A 27,843-nucleotide genomic window follows, 5' to 3' on the forward strand; every position below is an offset into this window, starting at 1 on the left:
ATTTAAATTAATTCACTTATGATAAATGTCCACGTGTAAAAAATTCAGTACATTTCTTTAAATGTCGACATTATGAATGCTATGTGGGTGACTACGATTCTATAAGTTTATGGACGCTTTTACAGCCTCAAAATAAGCTTAACAACCCGGCCTGTTTGATAAAGTCTAATAGATACCTATTAGAGGTAGAAAATGTGTTATGTTAAAATATGTATGTACAAAATGCTATAGGTAGTAGTACAATTACAATAGCAACACAAGATTATTGTAATTCTACTACTGTACAAGATGGATGGTGCTGCTCTTCCTTCGACCTTCGAAGGATCCTCGACCAGTCTAATCAGTGGCTTCTCCCGCGACTAGCGCCAGGGCGTCTCCTGCGAGACTCGAACCTCGTCCCTAGCCGGGAAGTAGAAAAGAGTCTTGCAGAAGGTCGAGAGGTTATTTATATACTAAGCGGCCGAAATAACTTTGATATTTAAGAAAATAAGGTTATTAACAAGTATTTTTTTTATGTAACAGGAGGAAAACGGACAGGAGGCTTACCTAATTTTAAGTGATAATGGACACCATACAGACAGTGATAATGCCGTCTTTGGACACTCACATATCCAGAAGGCTCGCAAGTGCGTTGCCGGCCTTTTAAGTATTTCGCTTCGCTATTGAAGCAACGTTTTCTCAATATTAGAGCTTATCTACATTTTAATATTGAATAAAATCAAGTGGCTTGACGAACGATAGTTTAAATTGAAAAAATAGTCTTATTTTCTAAATCATGGCCTCCCTCGCTCTATGGCTTCAAATATGTAGTTCTTTTTTAGCAGTCAGTGAATTTTAACGGCTCAATTTTGTACCAAGCATTTAAGAAATAAAGTCTGTTTTGGAACGTTTTTAATTACTTCATTATGATAGCAACAATTATTGTAAGTGTTACGAGTGCGTTGCGATTTAATTTTTCAAAATGTCTATCGTTTCTTTGAAGTTATGATCATAATACTTCGGCGCCTTTGTACGTGAAAACTTGTATTATTTAATTAAAATGGTTCGGTGAACATGTTCTTGTTTTGCTGGCACTCGCCAAAAACTTAATTACGACATGACTTAACCAACATGATTGACTGTCGCGGTAAAAAAGCTTTACAATTCAAATTGTTTACTTCTGTCTGTAGTGTATTGTATATGTTACCGTAAAAGCTCGAACTGCAGTAAATCCTAAGATATTTCAGTAAAACCTAAGATCTACCTATTCCTAATGGTAAATGTCCCAAAAGGTTTGCGATTCGAACTCTTACCACCATTCCGTTGGTAAATCTTAGGATTTACATTAATGGCACGGTAAATGTTGAAAAACAAAATATGACTAGCTTATGTAAGCATTATGTTTGTATTTCGTTGTTAAATTTCAAATAGAGAACTACTGATTCAGTTAGATAGATATGATAGAGATTGAGATATTCAGAGATATACGTTATGTGTTTCTTCAAAATAATTTAAATATGTTGGTATTAGTTTGTACTTATTACTATCTTATGATACCTTTATAATACTATGTACCTGTTTTGTCTAATAGTACATTAAAGTAAATAATTAAGAATTACTCATTGTTTTATTCCTAAAACCAACATCTACCAGCTGACAGTGGTAAAACCTAGCATATACTGAATTCGAATGGTAAAAGCTCGAAAAAATCGTCGTATTTTCAGAAATACTTACATTTACCAACTCGGTACGGTAAATTCTAAGACTTACACTTAAATCTTAAGATTAACCGTAGTACCAGCTTTTACAGTAACATATATAATATACCGTAGGTAATTAATTACATATAATAAGAATTCGACGTCAATACAAAAGTTTTGCAATATTTATATACCAATATTGGTTAAACTACAGTGATAACTTAAATCACTTTGTCATCAAGTTCAGAGAAAACATATATCATTACCGTGATAAAAACATTACCAGGACGACGTAAATTTATTATACTTTATCAAATTTTAATGTTTCATTTTGTGTCTGCGTACATTCACCACACTATCTCGTTAATTTATTGCTCTGGATAGGGAGGGCCAATTAGGTTATGTCCAATGGAAAATGAGGGCACGTGACAGCTTTCTAGGATGGATTACGTTTGGAAAATCTGGAATTTGTAGGCCGTATATAATCGGATGGAATGTGAAGTATTTCAAAAGTTAGTTATGCACACGAGAAGGTTTTGTTAACATTACTACGTCGGTTCAAAGGTAAGTGACATTTCGACACAAAATGAGATATTGCTACCTTGGCTTCTATATAGAACAAATCTACGGTAAGAAAAAATCACTAAGTGCGTATTGTGCTTCAAAACAAAACTGTCAAGTGCAAAAAATCTTTAAGTCCAAATGCTCTTTTATCACTTTACAAGTAAAACTCAATTAGCACTTCATGAATTTTGCCTGAAATCTTTTTTCTTAGGTCAGTTTTAATCTATGGCATTAAAACTCATTATGTCGACTATGAACGTAGAAGAAAAGAAAGATCAACTGAAAATCGTACTTTATCAAAACAATATTATTTAGAAAATGCTGGTGGTAAACATAGAGTGTGTGCTAATTTCTTTGAAAAGACTCTAAATATTTCAAATGGGCCTATAAATACAGCTATAAAGGGTGCAGGACCAACAGGATGTGTTTCTGGATCAGACAAGAGAGGAAGGAAAGCTCCAGGAAACAAGACTAGTGAAGAAGATGTTTCATTAGTAAAGGAGCACATAGAGAGCTTTCCAGTAATGGAAAGTCACTATTCTAGGAAACAAAGTAAAAAAATGTACCTTGAAAGTGGCCTTTCTATTCTTAAAATGTTTTTTTTACTAGAGGTATGACGCTCCTCTTACCTCCGCTTCATTTAACAAATAAGAAAACTCTTTGTATGGTAAACACGCAGAGATCTAGAAAGCCTAGAAAAAGTCATCGTGACTGGCAGAGTGGAGGGCACCAGACCGATCCCCTACTCGCTGGCCCGATCAAGAAAAGGCTCTTACGGGTCCTACACCCAGGCGCAGAGGCTTGCCGAAGACAGGGGAGAGTCGAGGAAGTTGAGCGGCGCCATCAACATGACCTTCAGAAATGAAGAGTGCGACTGGAGAGGAAGATTGTTAAATCAACATCATGCTTAATGCTCGCAAGCCGCTTATAAAGTTCTAAATATATTTATTTCATTTAACACAATAATAGCGAAGGTTAGATTTGGAAACGCACTAAGTAACGGTGTGCGCGCGCATCGTAAAAATTTACTCTCATCATTTTTCCCTAACGCGCCAAAAGAAGTATAACTTCAAAAGTATAGTTTCTTTAAGGTTTTGTTTATTTAGTTCAGTTATTTATAACTCATAGCGACCTTTTTCGATGCCAAATAAATATTTCCCGATTTCTTTACGGATCTTCTCATATGTAGCGGTTACTTAAATATAAATTGTGTAAAACATCTTAATTCATCTTCATTGTTTCAGAAAAAAAATTGTATATGTAGCGAATTATAATATATTTATGTATGTTTCATGCAAATTTATTTAAAAATGTCAGATGTGTGTCAAATTAATCCCAAATTTTATATAAATACCATACCTAAATGAACATAAATATTACTACGCTAATATGTTAAAAATCACTTTAAGCGGGATGGTGGTTTCGAATGGAAAATATTAAGAATAATTGTAAGTAGGTCACATAATTACACTATGAAAGAAAAGTCGTAATTGAAGGCAGATGGAATCTAGTATTACCTGAATCCTTGCTTCTGTGAGTCCGATCTTCATAGCGAGTTCTTCTCTGAAACAATACATTTAAAATTAGTATTAAAATTATACAAGCCAATTGGGACTTTTGATCACATATTAGTGTCTTTTTGAACTAATGAAATTTCCTATGAGTAAAAAAAGCTATCTTCAGACATCTGCGCTACGTATATTGAGACGTGAACCATTGAAACGTGACGACGTCAATAAGAAAATATTGTTTCGTTGTTGACGTCACGGTTATTGGTTGGGGTGTATCAGTCAAAGATCAAAAAACTAATGAGTCAATGATTGAAATCAGTAATGCAGTTAAGTGGAAAGCTTGCTGACGGTTTTAAATATTACACCCAGTATAAGATATGGGATGAATTACAACTCTACAGTCCATTTATTTTGATTTTTTAATGAAAAACTATTTTTTTTTCACGTAATATTAATAAAATACCATTTATATAAAATGATATGACAGTTCAACATTTCAATATTCTACTACCGTTGAAACATTGTAGGAAGCTAATCAAAGAGCTATAGAGTAGAGAATGATTTTTGATCTATGAAATCATAAAAATATAGTTTAAACATTTTTCTATTAGTATTGTTTGGTAATTAAATTCGTACATTTATATCATAATATATATATTCTTGAAACTGTAAAGTTTTTTAGTTTAGTTATTTATAAAGTAACCATAAACCTAAATCATATCTTAAATAAGCAAGATCTTCACAACTACTATTTCGTTCTAAACTCTATTTCTAAATCTAGTTTTTATTAACTTTAAATATATGTATATGGTTGTATATTTTCTAGATGTGTATTGAATAAAGTCAAAAAGAACTAGCTCAATTTAAAAAAAAATCCATATTTATTGCTAATGTATGCCAAAATGTTCATAGATTAGCTATTATTGTCTAGATCTAGGTTTTAGTTTATGTTTTTATTTAATAAAATCATTGATAATTAAAATGTATTTTAATTAATGTTATATATTTCATCGTGTTTCGGTGATATTGTACGTGTTCTTTATCAGATACAGGTTCACATATCCGCTAAGTAATTAAATTAACAATAACTTTCGGTAATACTTATATTACCGGAGGAAATATTCATAAAAAATTAATTTATGACCGTTTCATTAAACAATATTGCAATATTGTTTTATGTCTTAAATCATCGTGTTTTGTAATAACGGATTACTCAGCGTCGTTGTTTAAATTGTCTTTAATAGTAGATTAAAAGGTATTATGAATACCCAAGGAGTGAAACTTATATTCGGAATTTAATGTCCTATTAGAAAACAATTGATTTAAGAAAATATAACATTTCTGATTCAGTAAGCGTTAACTCTTAATGAATAAGTCCAAAAACAAATGCTATTTATTTGGAGGTGAATTTTACTGTAAGCTGTCATCGTTACAGCTTATTAAGGACTCGATTTATTACCTCTTTTAAGGATTTTATTAAAGCCTTTTTAAATGTATGTATTTTCTATTTATTTATTAATAAATCATAGTTAATACAGCAACCTCAGAAGCAAAATAATGTTTTCAATTAACTCTATATATTTTTATTACATCTCAAAAGTAAACTGAATGATAACAAGTTCTTCACAGTTCTTGAAATGTTTTAAATGTTGAACTATGTTGAAAATGTTCCAAATTTAAACATACCTTGTAAAAACGTCAGGATAATGCGTCCTTGAGAATGCTTTCTCCAGCTCTTCTAGTTGAAAGCTCGTGAAGGTGGTTCTATATCTTCGTTGCTTCCTTTTTGGGGCAAAGTCGTCAGCGTCATCGCTGTCAGCGGAGCCCTGGGGTCTGTCTGAGGGTGACTGGTCCGATCTGTGGAGCTCCGGAGTGGTCCGTGGCGAGTCGTCCTTAGCTTCCGATATGCCCATACTCGTGTATCTCTGGTATTCTTGCGCGTAATAGTCTGTGAATGAAAATTTTATACGCTTATAAGAAAGCTTATCTCTAGTCATATCATACAATTTAAAAAGATAAAACATAAAAGATATCATTTAATTCATAAGACAAAAATATCGTACGATTATTATCGATTAATTTTGTTAGTCACCGTCGTCTTCTTTGTACAAAAATAGACTAGTTTTATTTTCATTGTAAAATAAGTTTCAATCAATACAATCAGACGAAAATTTAATTTTGGCATACATTAGTTTAATTTTTAATTTTTGGATAGCAAACGATTCCAATCGTGCCCTTATACCGCTGTGATGACAAGTGCGTTGACAACCTTAAAATGCTCTGAGTTCAACTGTATCCTATGAGGTTGTAAATGTCATATGTATTGAACCTAATGAAAAAATATTGATTAAATTTTTACTCTGTAGAAATTCTGCGAGATCCATACGAGTAACCCAGTTAAGGTGAACAATATGAATGAAAAACTTGTACAACGCGTATTGAGCGTATTTGGCAATCAAAACGCAGGCAGTTATAGAACACTTAACTACACTATGGATATTACAGAAAACGTTTATTTATATTGGAATAGAAAATGGTTGAGAAGAAAAAAAGCGTGACATTGAGAACAACTCATTGCGAACAATCAAAAAGCTTTTACCTCATAATATCCGTTATAAGCTCTTCTAGAAACTTCATATAAATTAAAAACGTAATTTGTACTTGTAAAAGAAACAATATTTCCATTTAAGGCTGTATCAATAGCTCGTTAACCCATTATTATGCACAATGCAACTTTCGACCTCAATTTCCCGTAATCAATCGACGTTTAAGTTAATGCTATTAAATTAATTATCTGTTGATTATAGTGTTCTCTTTAATTGGACATCGTAATTGCTCCGAGAAATAAGACATACGAATGACATCAAGTATGTGCTAGAATGCACGTTACAACTTATATTTTATATCAATTAAATTGAAAAATAAATAGCTAAGTGTGTTATGATGAAAATGCGTATAAAAAGGCTTTTTAATTGAATAAGGTAATCGAAATTGTTTGTCATAAAACTGTATTTATAATGATCATTTATCATTTTGTATATTTTTTGTACCTATCAGAAGTATGGGTTTTGCTAGGAATATTTAACGACTGATTTGATGCCAGCCACTTTTCGAACTCTCACAGCGGTTTTCGCAGCTGCGGTCGCGCTCAAATCAGTCGCAAAGCAGTCATTTTATGATTTGGCATTCTGACAAGGATGGAAATCATGAGCACATCAAAATCCAGTAATTGTGATTATAAGACTACTGCTATATTATAAAGGAATTGTTGATGAGGTTTCTTCTATAAGATCGCCCCAAAGCAACAGACGTAAAAGAATGACGTATGATGTTGCGTGCCAAAGTGTTCAGTAGTAGTGAGTATAGTGAGTAGTAGTGAGTATATGTAATAGTGGTGAATTCCCTGATAATTGTTGTGAATAGTTGATTTATTACGATGTTGCTATTTGACCTTGATATATAGAGTGGATTATAGAAATATAAACTCAAATGTTACTTTTATACTCACAAACATTAGAAAAAGAGTAATTAAAAAAAAAGAAAAAATTGAAATATTTTTATGTTATTATTAAATAAAAGTTCCTTAATAGATGAAAATGCGAAAATGTTTTTAACATAAATCCACGTATCGACTGTTACACGGTAGTCGTGGCGAGCCTTAGACAACGAGTTAGTAAAACAATGTACATAATAAATTTTTAATTGGACCTTTAAAGAAGTTTATAAATGACCGAAAGTCTAGAAATCTAATATCGTCAATCATAATAGTAAAAAAGCACTCTAACCAAAATATCTTAGGAAGAATGGTGAACTGCTCCACTAGCTTTAAGGAAGGATTCTTGTCTAACCACTGATGACCCAAAAGTCCTAAAGATTGGAGTTGAGATGTTGTATATATTCTCAGCGGTAACTGTTTCATGGCGCGATTCAAGGTAGGTACGTACGTCAGCGCATTGACGTACGTACGTAGTGGCACGTTGTAGGTGTTGACAGTTTTTTTTTAAATTTAGTCATTAATTTATAAAAGGAAACACAAAGCGATAATGTGTCCTTGAAATCCTACTTATCTATGATTATTTATAAGTGTATTTTGTTTATTTTAATTAGATTGCGATTTCGATTATCGGTCCGCAATAATATGCTGCTATTTATATCACATTTTCTTTATGATAAATAATTCATTACTCGTCGAAAATTTGTAGCGGAAGTCGTGAAATCTAAGTATCGATCGAGTTGTACAGATCGCGTGTGATAATTCGACAAATTACAAAAGTTAATTCGCAAATTGTTTCTGCTTGCGTTTCGAATATAATTATGTAGATTTGCAAGAAACACGTCAAAATATTACTCACTTAATTTATAATTTGCATTACATTGTATTAAATTAATTACAATTGCTGCGATTCAAATTTTTAGCATCTTTTGACGTTGCATTACGACAGTTTATCGTTATTTCGTTCTACACCTGTCTAATGAAATTTGATTTAAAAGAAATTAATTATTGTAAATTGTATTTCGGTAGAGATATTTTTTCTGTACACATTGAGATTTTTTAATTCAGTAGCTACCGCTCTTAAATTTATTCACCTCTTTCATTTATATTTGTTCCTTTATAGGTAAGCCACGATGTTTTCCTTGTACGAGCTCTTAATTGCTTACATATCCTTTAATGCAGAAGGATCAAACAACGACCTCAGAGTTGACAATTACTTACCCACTAGGCTTACTACTTATTAATCGTTTCTTAATGTAATTAAACGCTAAAGATTCTATGCTCTAAATAAACAACAATTATCCAATTTCCTTTGATTAATCAATCGATCATTAGCTGTTAATTACAATAATTCTAATTAAACGAACTCACGGCAACGGAAGGATACTCATGATTGCAATTGTAATCATAATAATCAAATAATTCGTTTTCAAAAACTATAACACGGCATGGAGTCAAGGAAATCTGATGACGTGACGCGTGGTCATCATAGTATGCACATAAGTATGATTCTCATAAAATAACTCTTTGTTGGTTCTGTAATGTATTAATTCATAACTATGGAATTAATTTCGTCTTAAGATACACACGATTTTATCACCTGTCTTGCCCTAAAGTTTTAATTTCTTTTTTTTTATAGAACAGTGGGCAAAAGGCTGGAGGCTGACCTGATGTTAAGTGATACCGCCAAGGAAACTCTCAATTCCAGAAAGCTCGCGAATGCGTTTTTATTTACTTAAAACTACCTACGAATCTAAAGTATAACTCATAACTACAGAATATTTACAACTAAAATAACATGACTACGCAATATATATTTCTGCACTTTTCCTTATAGATGATACTAGTATCATCGGGTATTTTGCGCTGAATAAATAGTTCAGAGTATTTCTACAAATTACCAATTGACTCATTGTTTATGAAATATTAATTTACACGTTTTTCGAAGTTGTTTTTTTAAGTAAACGGTTTTTATTATACACCAGTATCATATGAGCAGTTATCGTTATAGTACTTTTCTACTCTTGCCATTTTAAAGAACGAAGCGACAGTGTTGCAGCTGTCTATGGACAACAGTTGACCTTTTTAAAGATACTATATCCTCTAGACAACTCTATGGTGGAATCACTATCATCATCAAATACTATTTTGTATTGCATAATAAAAATTCCACATCAGATATAAAATTTATATACACAATATGAATAATTATTAATTTATGTTTTCTATCAAATGTTTCCTCAATAATCGATTTCTAAAAATAAATACAAATGATGACACGACTTTCTATTTCCTGTCGTAAATTCTTGAAAAATAATAATCCAATTATCTAAAACGAGTATTATTTGATATCATGTTATCATTACTATTCGAAGATTATAACATTATATTATTTAATACTCATAGTGCTATACGTGATAAACCCTTGGTCGCGGCCAAGTCGGCGGTTGTCTACTGCATCTCTCTCTATCCTTGGTATTTTTTCTTTATAAGCATGTAGTGAAACGCTTTCAGCTGTTGTCCATTTTTGGTACAGTAAAAATATGATCGTATACAACATATTATGATACTTGTAATGTATACATTTCGTGGTTTTCCTGTTCTAATTGTGATTTCCAGTAAAATATTTTCCGTTTAAACAGAAGTTTTAAATATCGTTTGTTTTGATTTTAGAGTTATAGCTAGTTTAATGAAAAGAGACGTTTTGATTACTCTATTAATGATAATGTTAAAATTATAAGTTGATATATCGGGTGTTTTTTTTAGAGGTTTTTTAGAGACTTTTTAGAGACTATATCCGAGCCAGCCGTGGCAGTCATATGCCAGAAATCATATTTAAAATGTAATGCCACAAGATTATCTTTCAAATAAAAAAAAATCATGTCAGTCCAATAATCCCTCGTTGTTTTATTGCAATTTAAAGTTCTATACCTCTAAAAAAACACCCGATATAAATAACAATGTAATAAATACACTTTCATAAAAAGAGGTAATGTATGCCTGGGGTAAAAATAACGGGTAAAAATATCTTTTTAAATCTTATGAAGTAAAGATTTATTAAAACTTCAATGATGAAAGTTCAAGTAAGAGTTGGAGTAACTTCAGCTTTTATAATAGCTAAAAGCCTATAATATAAAAATAATTTTGACGCGATAAAAAGCACAAAAGATTACGTTATTTGATTAGACCTAATTACATTTGTAATTAACTTCCACGTATCATTCCCTTTGTTTTATGACTAACATTACCAATATATTTTTGCGCGACTGGAACTTGGAGTTACTCAAAATCGATCTTTATTGCTAGGCACTAAGGTGTATAGGGTTTTTTTCGAAGAACCATTGGACGTAGATGTCTTAGGTCGAGATAAGTTTCCATGTTATTAAGGTATAATTTACGATGCAAATTATTGCTATTTTGTTAATTTTCATTCGTAGTGCGGCTCGTTTGTTTTTATATTACCTAGGGCTTTTGTTTATTTTAATAGATGTATTTGATTAGGTATTTTTAATCGCGATTAGCAAATACCGTGTTCAATAAAACAAGTTTTTACTTAAGGTGAAAGCTTAATTTATCTTGGAAAGTTCCAAGTGTTTTAACTTATGGTTTTCAGGACATTACCTCCGTACATGTCTTCATTGTCTGTTTAACTTGAGCTTATACGAGTATAAAGTTACCACAAATAATTTTAATACCTACTTGCACAGTCTTCCGTGCTTTACACGTGTCGTCTTTTGTTTTATAGAACAGGGAAACGGACAGTAAGCTCACCTGATGTTAAGTGATACCCAATGTTATCTATCGTCGAACTAAAGGTAAGATTTAAAAATGCCACTTAGGGCGATTCTTCTGTTCACTGATGCTTGCATGTCAATTTCAATACAGTTTTTGACATAGCGCTGTCTCGTTTCAGTATAAAATCAAGACATAGCGCTTATGTCATTTCGTTACGTGGAGGGCATCAAATCGCTTTTAACATTTGCTTTCCATGTTAAATATACTTATGACCCGAAAAATGCATGAAATGTCCTGTTATATAGGCGTATAAAATCTACTAATAATTTTGACCTCGAAGTAGCTTCAATTATATTAATGTTTATCAAGAATTACGTAAGTTCTGCAATCATGGTCAATAAAGAATATATTATGGTTTATTAAACCCTTAATCCTTACTACAAAGTTGGACGCAATTACCAGAATATGTTATTATACGTAATACTAAATGTCATATATCTCAGTTTATTGCACATAATTGATTAAAATGCGAAGCAATAAACCAAAGTATATTCTTAGTCTATGATTTATATTGTCTTTGTAATCTGTGCTAATCATAGCGTTTTTTCATAAAAATATTCCATAAGTAATAAAATATTTATAGGATATGTGTAATTGAAATTAGCACTCTTTTTCGTCGTGATTTGAAAAAAAAAATCATCTAAGATGGTTTGCAAAATACGAACTGAGCACTGTTGACCTAGTAGCTTCAGAGTGCGACTCTCATACATCTAAGGTCGTAGGTACGTGTACAATGTACATCAATTTACTTAATATCTATGTGCGGATTTAACACTCGCTTGTACGGTGAAGAAAACATCGTGAGGACACCGGAATGCCTTAAAGTCTGCAAAAAAGTCGACGGCGTGCACAGAAAATTCATTACCTATTTGCTTTTTAGAAAAAATAAATGATCACAAAATATAGTAATGTGAGGCCCAGCCCTAAAGAGGTTGTAGCACTTCGATTTTTTAAATGTTTTCTTTCTAGTTACTTGAAACATACAAATCGTATGGTATAAGTAAAAAAGGAATATCTAGAAATCGAATAACAACCATTACAAATTGATATATTCATTAGTATTATAATTAATTCAATGCATAATAAAACGTAATGATGCCAATATAAATTTCCATAGCTATGAATCAATATTGTAAATTGTAATAGCATCACGATATTTTGCAGTAACCATATAATTACTTTAAAATATATTTTCAACCCAATTCGACTTAGAATCCTACAAAAAAAGATCGTACGAATTCTTAAAAGGCGGTCAAAGACGTCTAAGACGGCTTTCTGGTTATGTAAGTGTCTATGGACGGTAGTATCAATATACAAGTGAGCCCGTTTGCCCCTGTTCTTTAAGAATAGTATAAGTAAAGACAAAGATAGTACGACATCTTAAAAGAAAGAAATAGTTCAAAGAAATCACCTAAATGTTTTACGTTTCGATTTCACAAAATTCTTTTATTAATTGTAGTTTGAGGTAGATCAAATCATTTCCATTTAAAAGTTTAATAGCAAGTCCCACACTGCAATCAAAAAGGACCTCGGATTAAATGTTATATAAATGAATAAAACATGAATAAGATTAATTTTATACACGAATGAGTCTAATAGCAGTTACAAAAATCCTTTATTACAGGCACATTTGAAAACAATGCAATGCATTTTAATTTGTTTAGTGAATTAACGTTTAAATTGATTTTTCAATGAATGGCGCATAATAACACGGTGGCGATCTTATCATATATTACGTATGTATTGATCGAATTTCAACGAATTTATTAAAACGTACGTTTGTTAACCTTGCATTCTAACGGTTTTAATTCGTAGAAAAGCAATCAGGTTAATATTTTTCATTTCAACCTATCGAATTGACTTTTAATTTCTTCAGTGCCAATATTAAACAATCTTTTTATTTTTGAATACAACACATACTCAGTAATACAATTCTAAATATTGACAATTCACTCAATTTCCACGTCCTACTTCACTAAATGGAAGATGTTCTGCATGTTGTCATTAAGTGGGTTTCCAATAAGTACAAATAAATCTGGCCAATAGCCGAATTCAAAATGGCGTTACACTTTTCTAGGCACATGCCACTGTCTGACATGACACTGATAGTTTAATTAGTAATATATTAAAGTTAAATTAAATTTATATTTTGGAAGTTTTTTAGTTGACAATTTTCCTATTTAAAGTCTTTAAATAATTTACGAAAGTAATTTGTCCAAGTGACAGATATGTACATATATATATGACAAAAGCCAAGTTGCTTGTTGGGACAAATTTAATGTTGAAACTATTGAGATTTTTTGCGAGTGGAAAAAGGTGCTATACATTACAGGCAATAAAAACTGCACAAATAAATATACAGTTATTCGAGATATATTTAATTAACATTAACATTAAAATTCGATACAATATGGCGTGTTAATTGTTAATAGTTCTCAGTAAAAACTGATCTCCGTTAGGCTTTGTGTGTTGTCTTTTTATTTCCATCATTAAATACTTCTATTAATTGAATAATGCATTTGATTGTCTCTTACTATAAATATGGATGTTACTCAAACTAAGTTGAACCTCATAATCCTTAGTACTTTTAACCAATACGGCTTCAGAATTCTACCACCGCGATTTATTTTCAAGAGTATTTCTTAAAATTCCATGAAAGAGGCACGTCAAATACAGCATTAATAAATTAGTTTAAAAGATTTTAAAATTGCAGTACAAATAGAGTTAAATAAATACCTACATATTTAATGAAAATTAATCTACTAATACATATACATGAGAACAATATGGCAATAAATTTTAAATTTAATGCGTACGCGCTTTCCGCTGTATGCGTTTACGGAAACACTATTCAACGTCATAAATAAGCAGTTATATTGACTTATTATTTTTATTTTCTTTGATTTCTTAAATGTGTATATCAGGGTAACACATAAACGTAGTACAATCACGCCTTAAGCGGGCCATAGACGGACCGCATGTTGCAGTCAAGACCGACTGCAATACGTTTTAGACGTTGAATGTGCAATAATTATAAAGATATGAAAGGTAAGACAAGGAGTCTTCACGCTCAAGCGTCGAAATATTAAGTCGCTCATGCGAAACTAAACATCTAGTCTTAGATTTAAACTAGCTTTTTATTCTCGCTGAGCTTGTGCATCAAAATACTCAACAAACTATCCCTTATAGATCTTGTTTATTTTTGTATGTGGCACAATAATAAAGGTAACAAGTCCTTTACGAAAAATTGATTAGTAGTCTTCATTGTTTCCCGCATATCATTTATAACAGGGAATGGCGTAGACATTTACGTGTCATAGATCTATAAAAGCTCATCCCATTGAAGAAACATTAATTGTAATAATTAATTCCTACAACTCCATAACTAGGGGTGACGCATGTGAGCAAAAAATATATTCATAAAAGCTAATTAGTCGTTATTTAATTATTGCAAAACATGAATTTACATGACAATCCATATAAGGATAATGTAATCGAGGGCGTAATATATTTAATACAGAGAAAACTTAAACCAGACACAGGTTTATTGAACTACGTCTATACAAAATACAAATAAAAAAACGAAGGACTTGCATTATTATTTACCTATAGGATCAGATAATAAACAAAAAATAATATAAAAAATGTTATAGACAACTAGACCTCGTGTTGACTTTCCATTTATACAAAGCTACTCTGTGGAGTTGATGTGTCAAATATCAGTGACAGCCGAATTTAGGGTTGCTAGTGCCACCAGATATTGATTGACTAAATGTATTGAAAGGGAATGCACAGATAACTAAATTCATTAATTTACGCTTTCGTATGTCTAAAAAAGGTTTTTTTATAAAGTTCATGTTTTGTTCGGGTGTAAATTTTCCAATATTCGCATTCACAGCCCTAATATAACGGTTTCACATTAACCTACGTTCCGGTTTCGTGCTAATGAACAATTACACAAACTACACACATACGATCGATATTAGCAATTTTAAATAGGTACATTGTATAATACTCCCACGACTCGTAATTGTTACGCTGACAAGAAAAATAGGTGTCATTTTCATAACGGTTCATTATTGATGCAAAAACCGATCAAGTTGATTGAGGAAGATGTGATTAAACTTGAACGTTTTTCTTGTTAGAAACACTACAAGTGTCGGCTTGTTATCAGATTACTGTAGATTTTATCTCGTCTGTGGTATATACGGTAAGTAAGCGACTCTTTTCGTAATATAATAGTCAAAACGGGGATTATCTAAGTTCTAATTTTTTATACCAAAAAATAGATTCGTGTTTTCGGCAATTATAAGACAGATTAAAGTCTTTATACAATATACATATACTCGTAGTATAGTAAATATATTAGGGTCATTCTCAATCATATGGGATTATTCACATGTAGAGAAGAAGCAGGTTATAAGACATTTATAATTGACTTGTTATAATTCAACTTTTTGCATAATTGATAATAAATAATTCATGTAATTAACGAATTTAGTAAACCGTTCGTTTTTTAAATGTTAAAAATGCACAGTTATATAACTAGGTTCATTGTATACATTGCGCAAAATCAGAATGGACTGACAGTACGAGGTGAGGTGTTGACAAGTCACGTGATATTTTTTTTCATGATTTCGATACTCTGACAAAAGTGAACTAAAATTCCTACTGAAACAAACATTTTATATAAACTAGATACTAGAATGCTGGTCTACTCTAAACTCAAGCCGTTTTCCAAAGATTGATTGAAACACCCTACCAAAGTGCTGATTCAAATAAGTATGACGTTATTTTACAAAGAAAACCCACGCTCTGATTATGCAAAATTGTATTTATGCACCCTGAAACCAATAACACATGTGATAGACACGTTTTTGAATATCTTTATATATTTTAGGCTAGTAGTAAGCAGTCTTCCATGGGCCTGAAAAGTGAGACAAAAACTCTTTACGACAGGCGACATACGCTACATTAGCTCACGCTGTGCCACGTGACCATTACTATATAAATTCACTCGTCGTTAGTGGGTCACACCTGTCGCAAAGTGCAAGTCTGACATACGTCATCGATTTTTGGATCGTAAATTTAGCCACTGATTAACACTGCTTTAAAATTGATCCATATGCATGTACCACGAAAGAAGAGAAACTATAACATTGAAATCGAAATGATATTGAAATAACGGGGTAAGCCTGCTGTTTCCGCAATGTAACTACTCGTAAGGTGCGTTTGCGGGCGTGTTGTGTCAGCAATTATCGCCCGCATCGTGTTGTAATGCGTACTTGTGGACTCAGTGAAAGTAAAGGCTAGGGGTGAATTTTTCTACTACGTGTTAGACCTTTGTTCGTTGATAGTAATAAAAAACTTGTTTAATGAGGAGACAGCACGAGTCTGTTCAAATACCAAGCCGTCTATTTAATGTTTTAATACGCAGTCGTATATGAAACTAGTTAATCTTATACATTTTGATAGAACCATTTTCCGAATGCATACATTTTTTATTTATATATAAAGTCCAAATAGGTTTTATATTAAGATTCTCCATTTTCCGTCACCCCATCTATAATGACGCGTAAAAATTATCTTTTGTTATCTTTTGCCAGTTCACTGTTGTATTGTTGTGTGTTCAGTGTAACAAAACATACTATTGGCGCCAAAACTCAGAACACCGCGCTGTTGCGTCTGTTGCGATTTAGCGATCGCCACAGATTAGTAAATATTTTAATATGCCAAATATCGATATTGGATAATAAAATATCTAACAGAACCTCATTTGTCAAATAAGCATTGCTAGGTTAGAACCAACACGTAAAATAATGTTGCGTTATTCTGTGGATACGTTATCTGTATTTCTCTTTAGTATAATTTTTTGGGAATTGTTTGCAGTATATTTACATTATTCTTTAAAACTGTTTATTATATTACAACGATTAGAGATGAATGTTACAAGGAGAACTGATTAAATTAACGTTCAACGTACAAACTAATTGCTTATGTTAAATTGGTAATGTAGCCTGTTACACTGATAAGATATGGATATACTAAACCAACCCTTTTAGTTTGCTTACCTTGAAGTTATCAAGGACTAACTAAACGGGACTAAGACTACACTCAAATAAAAAACATCTAATGGCCGATTTACATTATATTAGTGTTTAGGAGAGTGCTTTAGTACAACTTGAAAGGCAAGTTCTTTAGCGTAGCGTTTACTAAAGCAAGTAGCGTTTACATGTTTCAACTAAAGTACTATCCTAAAGCACTCTCCTAAACACTAAGATAATGTAAATCGGCCTTAAGACTTAATGCGCTAGAAAAAACGCTTGTGTGGAATTAAAGTTAAATAAAAAGGGTGCGTGTACTTATGTACGCGCGTAAGAAGAAACTTCTTTGGCATTATTAAAAATAGTTTTTGATTGCATGCAAATAATTAATTACAATTAAATGATCAAAGACTGGAAAAGGTCATTATAGTCAATAAAGTTCAGTTTACATTTGAAAAATTAAATAAATCAATATTTATTATATTTCTCTTACATTAAGTGTAACATAAATTCTGTTGTTATTTGAATGTTGTTTTTAAATTATGTCCAATGCCGTAGCATTTTCCATGGGCAACAACTTCATTCTGTTAATTTTGAGTCACGGTGCGCGCGCATCGAAAAATTTCACTCTCATCAATTTTTCATAACGCACCTAAAGAAGTATAACTTCAAAAATTATTTAGATTACTTTTATATAAGAAAATAAACGTTTTATCGGTAAGTCAAGCTAGATAGAGTAAATAATTAAATTTAGAATGGATATAAGTAGTTGTTTTCATGACATTTTACGTCAAAAATTAAGTTTTTTGTATTAACGTATTTCACACTGTGAAATATTCCACAGCTCCCTTAGTTATTACAAGGGCCTAACTCAAACTTTTGGTAAACTGAGATTTTAAATTCTAAGGGCGTTGAAAAAAAGGACTAGGTATGTTTGCGTCTCTCTCATACTCCAGCGCATTCCCGATGTTAACTACTAGAACAATTCGCTATATTACACAAAATGCAGTTAATTATTATGACTTTAATAAAAATAATTTAATTCAAAAAACAAGCCAGAGTGAAAATTTTATGAATTACCTTTACCTTACCTTTCTAGCAAATTACTTTCCAAAATATTCCCGATTTTACACGCTTTATATTAGCTTCACCTGTATGTGTGTATGTATGTATGTAACCGACTCCTTCGGACTCGATTTTGACCCACTTTAAACGGACAGATCGACAATGCAATAATCCGAAAAAAAAATATAAAAATTTAACTAAAAAATAAATAATAGTTTAAAAAAACTAAAAAACACGCTTTTAAAGCACATCAAACTAAAAAGTGAAAAATAATTCCTAATTTAGGCTGAAAATGGTAATGAACAAAAAATACTGGTATTATTGTGAAAAAGCGTAGGGCGCTCTGTGCCATATTTTTCGTCTATAGAGCAACCCACGCTTTTTCACAACATAATGGGTTTTTGATCCGCGATCCCAAGGTTGCGAGATCAACGCTACGCATATTGAGTTGTATCGAACTTGTAGAACGTTGGTATTGGAATTTACAGAGTAAGGGCGCTGTTTTATTGCTGACGTGTGGTTATGGCTGATACTGATTTCGCGTTTATGGAGCATTTATTGCGCGATTAATGATATCGCATTGGTACTTAATCTTTACGGGCTTATTGTATCTATCAGACGTAGAATTTTTAATTCAGGCTAAAGAAAACTTTGTGGTTTCAAAGGACAGCTATAGGTATGTATATTATATATGTATATGATATATAACCTCCTTTAGTTAATGTCCGTTAAAATTTGTCTTAAATTATAATTAATCCGCGTTAACAGTATTTTATACGCGGGTACCAGGTTACATATTTAAAAAAATTCTTATACTTAGTGGAATTTAAGTTCCAATTATTAAACTTAATTAAAACAAGTACATATTTCACGTTCCATAGAGCAAAAATAGAATTGACGTTTATCTTTGAATGATAGTTGCATATCTTTTAATTAATAGTTAATGATGATACTAAGTAGGTAATCGATAAATTCTCTATATTTAAATTTGAACCTTCGTTTTATATGAAAACTGCCAAGAGTTAATCTTCTTCAGTTAGTCTTCCCTCGTGTTATGTCCTCCCAAAAAATAAAATAAAGATCCGTCCAATAGCGACATGCGTAAGAGCTTCTTTCTGGAATTTCGTTTTGGTGTCTGTATCCAAATTTTCGGAGAGCAGATAAACTTTTCTTAGCTGGATTAGGATGGGGGAGGTCATGCGGCAACTGAAACCTAGTAGCGGGAAGTGGCATACGGGAACGATGAAAATTTCTTGTTTCGGGATTTCAGTATGAGATATAATTAAAAGTATCTATTTAATTGCAGTTGCTTAATCATTTTAAACCTAATTTTGTACTAAAGTTGTCTCATACAAGAAATACCAAATAAACCCTCATAGAGAAACTTCACTATATGTTACACTTGCCCAATCAACATATTAAGAATTTTATTTGAAGTAAAGAATGAGTAATTTGAATATTTGAATTGAAATATCACATCAGTATTTCGGGTTTGCAGATAATTTATTGTAATCTTGTTGTCTGACTCCGTAATTTATTGCATTTTAAAGCCTTATTGCTATTCTAGCCTCAGGCTCGGTGCAGTGTGCTCATGGCCTTAAACCTGACACTATGTGTGTACTATAAGAGCTGACGAACATTTTTAACCTCATTTTTAAATATCAAATTATAAAAAATTGTGCTCATAATTTATATTATAGACAGTGAATATTGATCACGTCTCAAATGTCTATTTATAAAGTAGCACTATAACCTTATCAGCATCGAGTGAATACAGCCCATCGGGCCTTGGACTGGTCGAGCAGAAACTTCGGAAAACGGTCCTGTTTTGTGCTTTTTGCTAAATGTAAATTACAGATTTGTTGTAATTCTTGGGTAGGTACTAGCACAAGAACGGGTAATTTCTTCTCTAATAGTTGCTTTTTATTCTGTAACCAATTGAGAAGCAGAGTCAGCCCCATATATTTATGCGTTTGCATTAATATTTATCAAATACGTGATTAGCCCTTCGTGTGAGACTAGCTTTTAGACGTGCTATATTATGTTTAAACAAGCAAATGTGTCACCATCTCCTAGACTTTTTAAGGCAGTACCGCGAAGTAGTTTATTTAATTAAACTAAGACTGCAATCAACGTGCCATCCCATTGAACGAACAAGGAACTCGACATCTGCCTTCTGTAGAGAATACTTGAACGTGTTAAAATGCATCTTTTAACCCAATTTAACCCCTATTGTAGTGTAAAAATAACTTGCATTTCTGCACAAGTATTATTTTTTGAAAACTTTAAGAGTTATTTGAAATGGATATGGCTTAATTCTAAAGTTAAAATTCAAGTATTGATCATAAATGTAAATGTAAGTTTTTTGGGAATAAATATTTGATATTGGTAATGAAAAACGTTGTCATCAGTTAAGTTGTTAGGTATCCGTATTGGGTGGATAAGTTATAAATAAGTAATAATTAATGGATAAATAGAAAACTAAAATAAATTTAGTAATTAATTATTAAGTTAAATTCTGTAATTTGTACTTTATTTTTTTGCTTACCGTACCTTACTGTAGAAAATTGTTGTAGTATATTGTAGTTTAAAAAAATGTTTCGTCACGTTTATTTTTTTGTAATTTGACATGAAGGTGAAGGACAAAACATTTATTAAAATAGTTATTTGACTTTATAAATAGTTCACAGCACATAATTAATTAATTATTAATAAAAGTCAAATATCAAAGTCAAAGTTTTGACGGATCTATATCTGTTCATCACAGAGTAACCGAAAGAGATAAACTGACCATTATCTTAAAATTATATTTTTTCGATAAGTAGGTGTCTATTTAAATATTAGCACTATTTTTATAAATTCGTTTTTTAAATAATTGAATAAATATAGTAACATAGTATGGTATGTTGATTGTGAAAGGTCTTTGACCTCTAAGGTTACTTATTTAGAAATGAAACTAAGCGTTAAATGTGTACCATACACACATTTTTGACACAAAAACAAATTTGATTTGACATACCAATTATGTCAAATCAATCATGGTTTTGTCAAACAGCGATAATATTGAGTGCTATAATTCGACTATGAATCTTACCCTAAGGCCTTGTAAGTAATAGGTACACGATAACTTAAAAAAAACAATATATAAAGGTTTCATATAAAATTATAAAAACGACATTAATTAAACCTATCGTATAATATATTAATCCACATCGAACGATAATAAATTCTTCGCGGAATATCATAATTTCTGCCGGTTTTTGTTTCGTGTCTCGATTCTAATCAAGAACGTCGTAACTCGGACGTTTACTATTGACATTTCCTACACATTAAATTTCAAGGCCCTTTTAGTATTGAGACCATCGGACCGGGTGGCAGGCTGTTTTTCGATACATCGACTCCTTTCGAATAGAATTTATACAACGCGAAATATCTCAATAAAAAACGAATTCCATTTAATTACGGACGATTTAAAAATCTGTGAACAATGCCAACGTTCGTTTGTGATCGTCAATCGGTTTTTGCTTATTTCTTATAGAGCCTTCCTTGAAATGATTTAATTTAATGATTAATTGCATAAGGTAAACATTATTGCAAAGTATACTTTGATCTTTAATTATATTATGTTCAATGTCATTCTGTGGTTTTAATTAAACAATTTAGTGTCTTCGTGCCTTATAGAAGTTATTATTGTAATAGCTAGAATTAAATGTAATTTGTAATGGGATTTCCCCAGATGTCAGATTACCTATTTGTTAGTATTAAAACGGATGTGAAATATTATTTTTAACAGCGGTACTCATAGTTGCAAATTAAGAGATAATGGGATTGATAGATTGGTGTTGTTTTGTCAGATGGAACTAATATCTCAAATACTTTGGCAGCTAACTATCTTACAGTTTTACGCTTTTTTAAACTACCGTTAACTATTTTGGAGTTTAGTTGCACTGTTCTTTATTTTAGAGGCTTTCGACCATAATTCCACTATAAGATATAATTTAAGGCAAGAGTTTTTAAAGAATATGTATATAATAAATAAAATATATAATATATAAATATAAATTTAAACTACTTGAAGTTTATGTATATTTGATACTAGTATACGACCTCCGAAGGAGTGAAGGCATCCTCCAAATTCTTCCATTTATCTCTCATCTTCGCTACTATTTTCTAATCTTTCCCCGTTATCTATTTTCTTTCATCTTTCCAGATGGGCGTCCTCTCTTTCTGCCGACTGGGCCATTCCAAGTTTTGACCTTTTTGACCCATCTGTTACCGAAAAACACGTAGTGTGACCAGCCCATTTCCAATTATATTTTCTTTTTGAGTATGTTACCACGTTTGTATTACGCTGTTATTCATTTTGTCTTTAATTTTCAAAGAATGTGACGATACAATTTTAGTATTATTATACATTAACTTGTGATGAATGTAAATTTTTGTCAAATATATTAAAACATGCGCGGAATTTTTAGCATAAAGCAAGTTATTTTAGTATGGTAAACACATGCTCCACCACAGTATGGTAACACAAAGTTTAACATGAATTTCGTGACAATAACCAAAAGGATTCAAATATTGATATTGATATTTATATTTAATCGTTTCAGATATTATCAGTGACTCCAGAGCTGGTGCTTTCCTCGCTCAACGAATTTGCAATATGGTGAGGAAATGCCAGCGTGGTACGCTGGTACGCTTAAGGGACCAAACTTTTAAAATTTATTTTAGTGTTCTATTTAAATTTTTTTTATTATTGTTATCGTTTCAATGTTGTCAGTGATGACTAATCCCACATTCTTCATAGAAATATCTAATTATATTCATAAACTACATGCATATATAGCCTGGGCGCGTAACTTGACAAGATTTTACTTTAAAAACTCAAAAAAAACTAAATCTATTTAGCACCCTGTGACCACAACCTATGTGGATTGTGATGAAGTTTATGATTATCGTTATTTATAATTAACAAATTCTTTTATTTATTTATTTAACCACACCAACAAAGCCATAGCACGAAGAAAAGAGAAATACTGATATGTGGCCTCAATAATAGATGTCGCTTGTAGAAGCAGAATGCTTACTATTGTACAATTAATAAGAATTAATATATTTAAGTATCTTAGGTCATGATGAGGCAGTAGTGACGTATTCGCAATTAATACTCGACGCGTCGCCGTCGAAGCCTGGCGTCACAAAAGGAGATATTTCAAGATTTATTTCCCTCCATCGCTAAAAGGTTCGGTAGAGTCACCGTACGATAAGTAGTTAAGTATAATTAGTCGCCACGCGACCACCGGACGTGCTTTCGAACTTATTCGAATTTTAAAATACTACTTTGTTTTACTAGCGATTTATAGTTACGTTATTTGTTTAGCCGCTTGTAAAATTAAATATTATTTGTTATGTATATAAATAAACTGTGAGTGACCTACTACGCCATCCTTCAAAGTACATTAAACAATACCTGTCATATCATTCTTATACAATATGAATGTCCGCTATAAAAGAAACAGTCTCGTAGTAGAGACATTAGAGGTAAAGTAAATTATCTTACCGAAAATAAGTTTGAAGTCTGTAGGCGGCTTACCTGCAAACAATCGAAAATTAAATAAGATATTGTCATGTCTATATTAGAAATATGCAGCCTATAATCAAATTGTGAAAAAGTAGTCCTGATAATGACATTACAATTAGCCGTCGCCAAAAGATTCGGTGCGTGCCAACACGGCGAGTTTGCGTGTTTAAGGGTCAGCGCAGACAGGCCTACAGCCACTTGTGGCTACGTGTATTAAACAATTCTGAGCTCCATTAAATAACAATAGCTAGAGAAATACAACGCCTTTTTTCTTGATGGTGGTTTCTGTGATGATGTGATGATGATGATGGTGGACGATGGTTTTCTTTTTTAAGAATATGTTTTATAATTACGCTTTAATTTTTACGTATTTCCAAATTGACTTTTGGTTAGTTGAAAATGATATAGAAAATCGCATTATTAAAATGCTTCGGGTTTAGCCTTATGGTTAACACATTATGTGAACAAAGGACGTCATTCGCTAGTTAGAATTTTGAACCAAATAATAGTTAGTTTCCTTTAACGGCTAGGCTACCAAATTCAAATCATTATAATGATATTAACTAATCAGTGTTCATGTATATGAAAAGTTTATTGCTTTATCTTTATTGTCTTTGGGTTATCGACTGTGAAGACTACTACATATAAAATCTTTGCATCTTCGCTGACACTTTAGCACGTCTGCGCGGTCTCTTAGCGAGCTCCAACGAAACTGTCATTCCTTAGACATACTATGGCCTCCGAGACCGCATCCTCTTTATCTTCGGCGCCTTCGACAAATTACGTCGGCTCCAAAAAGTCAACGAGCTTATCACAAAACGTTAGAGCGTGTGTTAGTTGCTTGTTCGTTGTTTCTTTTAATTTCGTCGTATAGTTTTTGTTATGTCCTCATTTTAGGGTTATCTTGGTCTGCGTGCCTCCGTCACATATTTTTGTCTGGTGCCCTTTTTGTTACATTTTTGATGATTATGCTCACTTAATATGTTAGTGTCATTATTTATAGAGTAAAATTTCTGTTGTCTTTTAAATTTCGATTTTTATGTTACTTGTGTCGGCTTGAAGTTGGTATAAATAAATATAGACTTGTGAATATTGTTTGATAAAATTTACTTAGATGAACCTAAATCTATACTACTCGTACCTGCTTAAATATTTTTGATTTTACTTTTCTACTTCAGTATAAAATTGATTAGTGAAACATTATATATATCAACTTTGATCGACTATATATAATCTATAATCCTGGAATACTTAATTAATAGCTTGGTGTTAAATTTGTTTTTGTATGTTCGTCCGTTGTTGGTATCTTTTTCTATACCAAAATGAAATCTGTATCTTTAGCTCACAAAAATAATCCATTGAACTCATGATATTCAAAAGGTCTTGTACTTAATAATATTAAGATATATATTATTATAATAAATATATAATCTATTATTATATTAAATTAATGATAAGAGAACACCTTGCTACAAACTGAAACAAGGCAACTTTTATTAAAACTGTTTCTCATATTGCAAACTTTTTTGTTAGCAATATTTGGTTCTGCTAGGTTCTGTTTATCAATTAAGTAGAGAAATTATCAATAACGTTTTTTTTACTTTATCTAGTATTAGGTAGGTACTGGGCCTCATTTGGCATCTTTAGATACTTTTATAATCAGTTTAAAAAACATAAAAATTTTACAATGTTTACTTAAAATGCAAAATTAAACACCTTTACGGGTTTTAGTGTGATTTTGACATTGGTGCTTAATGTTGTGTAAGCAAAAGCTTTCTTATAGCTATTTTATGTGGGTGTGCTTTCGGAAAGAAGCTAAACAAAAGTAAACAATCAATATTAAACTAAACTAACCTTATTTCATAGCAACAAATCTCTCATCGCCCAATATTCAAATACAGCACATTTAATAAATTAAATAATTAACGGAACGAGCTGCGAACACAACTGGTTTAAAGATGCAACTGCCGCGTGCTTCATCCATAATTCAAATACAACATGGGCCCCAGACTCCGCCCCTGTGCCACACCAGCCAATAGCTCAACATCTTTAAAACCCCGCCCGCTATAAATTGAATTCCCCTCCGTATTGAATTGTCCTATTCAATAATATTAAATGTGCCGACATGCTAATGTAATAAGGTACATCCTTAGTAGGTACTATTGGTGGTGCGAGTGTCGGGTGCAAACAAAGTGCGTTCTTAAAAAGTCAAATGAAATCCCTATTCGAAATATTAAAAAAAATCAATACCAATTATTGAATACACATGTGAACTCAATTTACTCAGCGCAGTGATTGGTTAGTTAGGCAATTGGGTGGGCGAAATCAGTTTGAGCTTGAAACCATTCGAGCTCAGTTACAGAATCACCATCTACTGAACGTTTTCTAATTACCACTATCTAGTAATAATAATAATAATTAAGCCTCATTTATTCCTTGAAACATTTGCAAAATATACACACACTTAAAATAAAGAAATCACATTTCTTTTTCAAGGACCTCTTAGAGAGTATGGGCCTCCTCCAATTGGCTCCATCTCTCTCTGTCTTGAGTATTTTTCTCCCAATCTTCTCCACCAACTTCCTTCAATAACGTCCAACAGCTCGTCAGCCCACCATACAAGAGCCATAGGTACCTCTCTTTCTTTGTCCTTGTATCTAGTAGTCTATATATACCTACCTAATATATACCAATGGCGTTACAACCTTTTAGGTCTGGGCCTCAACTTTTTGCATCTGTTTCGTAATTATTTCTAATAGGCAAGTAGGTTATCAACCTTCTGTGCCTGAAACACGCCCTCGACTTTTTCGGTCTAAAGCCGGTTTCCTCACGATGTTTTCCTTCATCGTGAGCGAGTATTAAATAAGCACTTAGAAAGTCCTTTGGTGAACAGCCGGAGATCGAATCTACCCCAAGGATGAAAGTCGCATGCTTTAAGCTACTAGGCCAACATTGCTATATCTTTATACATAGTATCACTTTTAAAAGCTAAGTTCAAAAATAAATAAATTAATTAGGAACAAAGTTAGTCTTTTTAAATCAAAAATAACTCAAATTATTGAACATCGTTATCAAGTTATATCATTAATAAAGGGTATTATAGCTATACCTAGGCCGTAAGATGCGCAGACGTCACTTCTTAAGTAGGTATACACTTCCAACTTTTTCCCGCCACGCAAAATATAACCTTATTTATAAAACCAAAGTCTTATTACATTGATTAAACTGTCCCTTATTATTACAATGTATCAGAAAGAGACAAATGAGTAGGGTTAAAACATTGTAAGACGAATTTAGGTTTTATGAATAATTAAAATACCCACTTAAGCACTTAAGTTAATAAGTGAAATGTAGAAAATGCGAGAGCACCAGCCGTTAAATCATTGCCAAACGTCTGCTAATCAATAACTAGTTTATTTTACTCTTATTTAAATCCTTTTACGATTAATTTATCTATTCGTAGTAATTGATTTAGACCAATGATAAATTTAACAGGAAATTCCATAAGCGTCATTGGATTATCTGAGCCAATATTTCGTGAAGGCGAAATGACTTTTAGATAAACATTCGTCGATCCGGGTTCAATGCCGCAACAGTCACGAGCTCGACCACTTTACTTTAAGTACTGATGTTAATATTTTATTTTTGAAATACTATTCATGAAATAACGGTATCGATTTAATATTTTGGTTCAAATGTTTTAATTTGTGTCGCTTAATACTTTCCTTACTATCTTTAATTACAGCATTAGTAGCTCGCCAAGTAGCAACTCTTTAGTTACAATAAATATTATTTTAAATTTCATATCCACTTCTACAAGAAATAGACTAGCTTACAAAATAAGGTCATTTGTGTTATGTTTATCTAGACTGGGTATATTTACTTTAACTGACCTTCCTCTTTTTACCTTAAAGTCACAAATAGCTAATAACATTGCAAAAGCATCAATATTTTAGTTCATATCACTCAGTATCATTAGATTTATTTTGTTTCTCTCCTTTATTTACTCACTTATACCGCCAACTATTGAATGTTTTGTTCCTATCACTCTGCAATCAAATAAAGTTACTGTACCTACTATCAGAAATATTAGTGCCGTCTCCTCTAGGTA

The 27,843-nt window shown here is 31.8% G+C and overlaps 1 protein-coding gene across 2 annotated transcripts in view; it reads right to left on the reverse strand.

Annotated features, from left to right (window-relative positions):
* The window catches only part of LOC125051214 (homeobox protein aristaless-like), a 56,934-nt gene that overhangs the window by 3,576 nt on the left and 25,515 nt on the right, over window positions 1-27,843 (reverse strand). The window contains exons 1-3 of one of the 2 annotated variants that reach the window (XM_047651421.1): window positions 25,587-25,690; window positions 5,441-5,702; window positions 3,761-3,806 (exon numbers count right to left, since the gene is read on the reverse strand). In XM_047651421.1, the coding sequence (XP_047507377.1) occupies window positions 3,761-3,806; window positions 5,441-5,667 (273 nt within the window). In that variant the 5' untranslated portion in view covers window positions 5,668-5,702; window positions 25,587-25,690. Of the gene's footprint in view, window positions 1-3,760; window positions 3,807-5,440; window positions 5,703-25,586; window positions 25,691-27,843 lie in introns of those variants that run through there. The other variant, XM_047651420.1, reaches the window with a different exon arrangement.

The sequence above is a fragment of the Pieris napi genome, chromosome 7 (assembly GCF_905475465.1).
Source record: "Pieris napi chromosome 7, ilPieNapi1.2, whole genome shotgun sequence".
Classification (NCBI taxonomy): Eukaryota; Metazoa; Arthropoda; class Insecta; order Lepidoptera; family Pieridae; genus Pieris; species Pieris napi.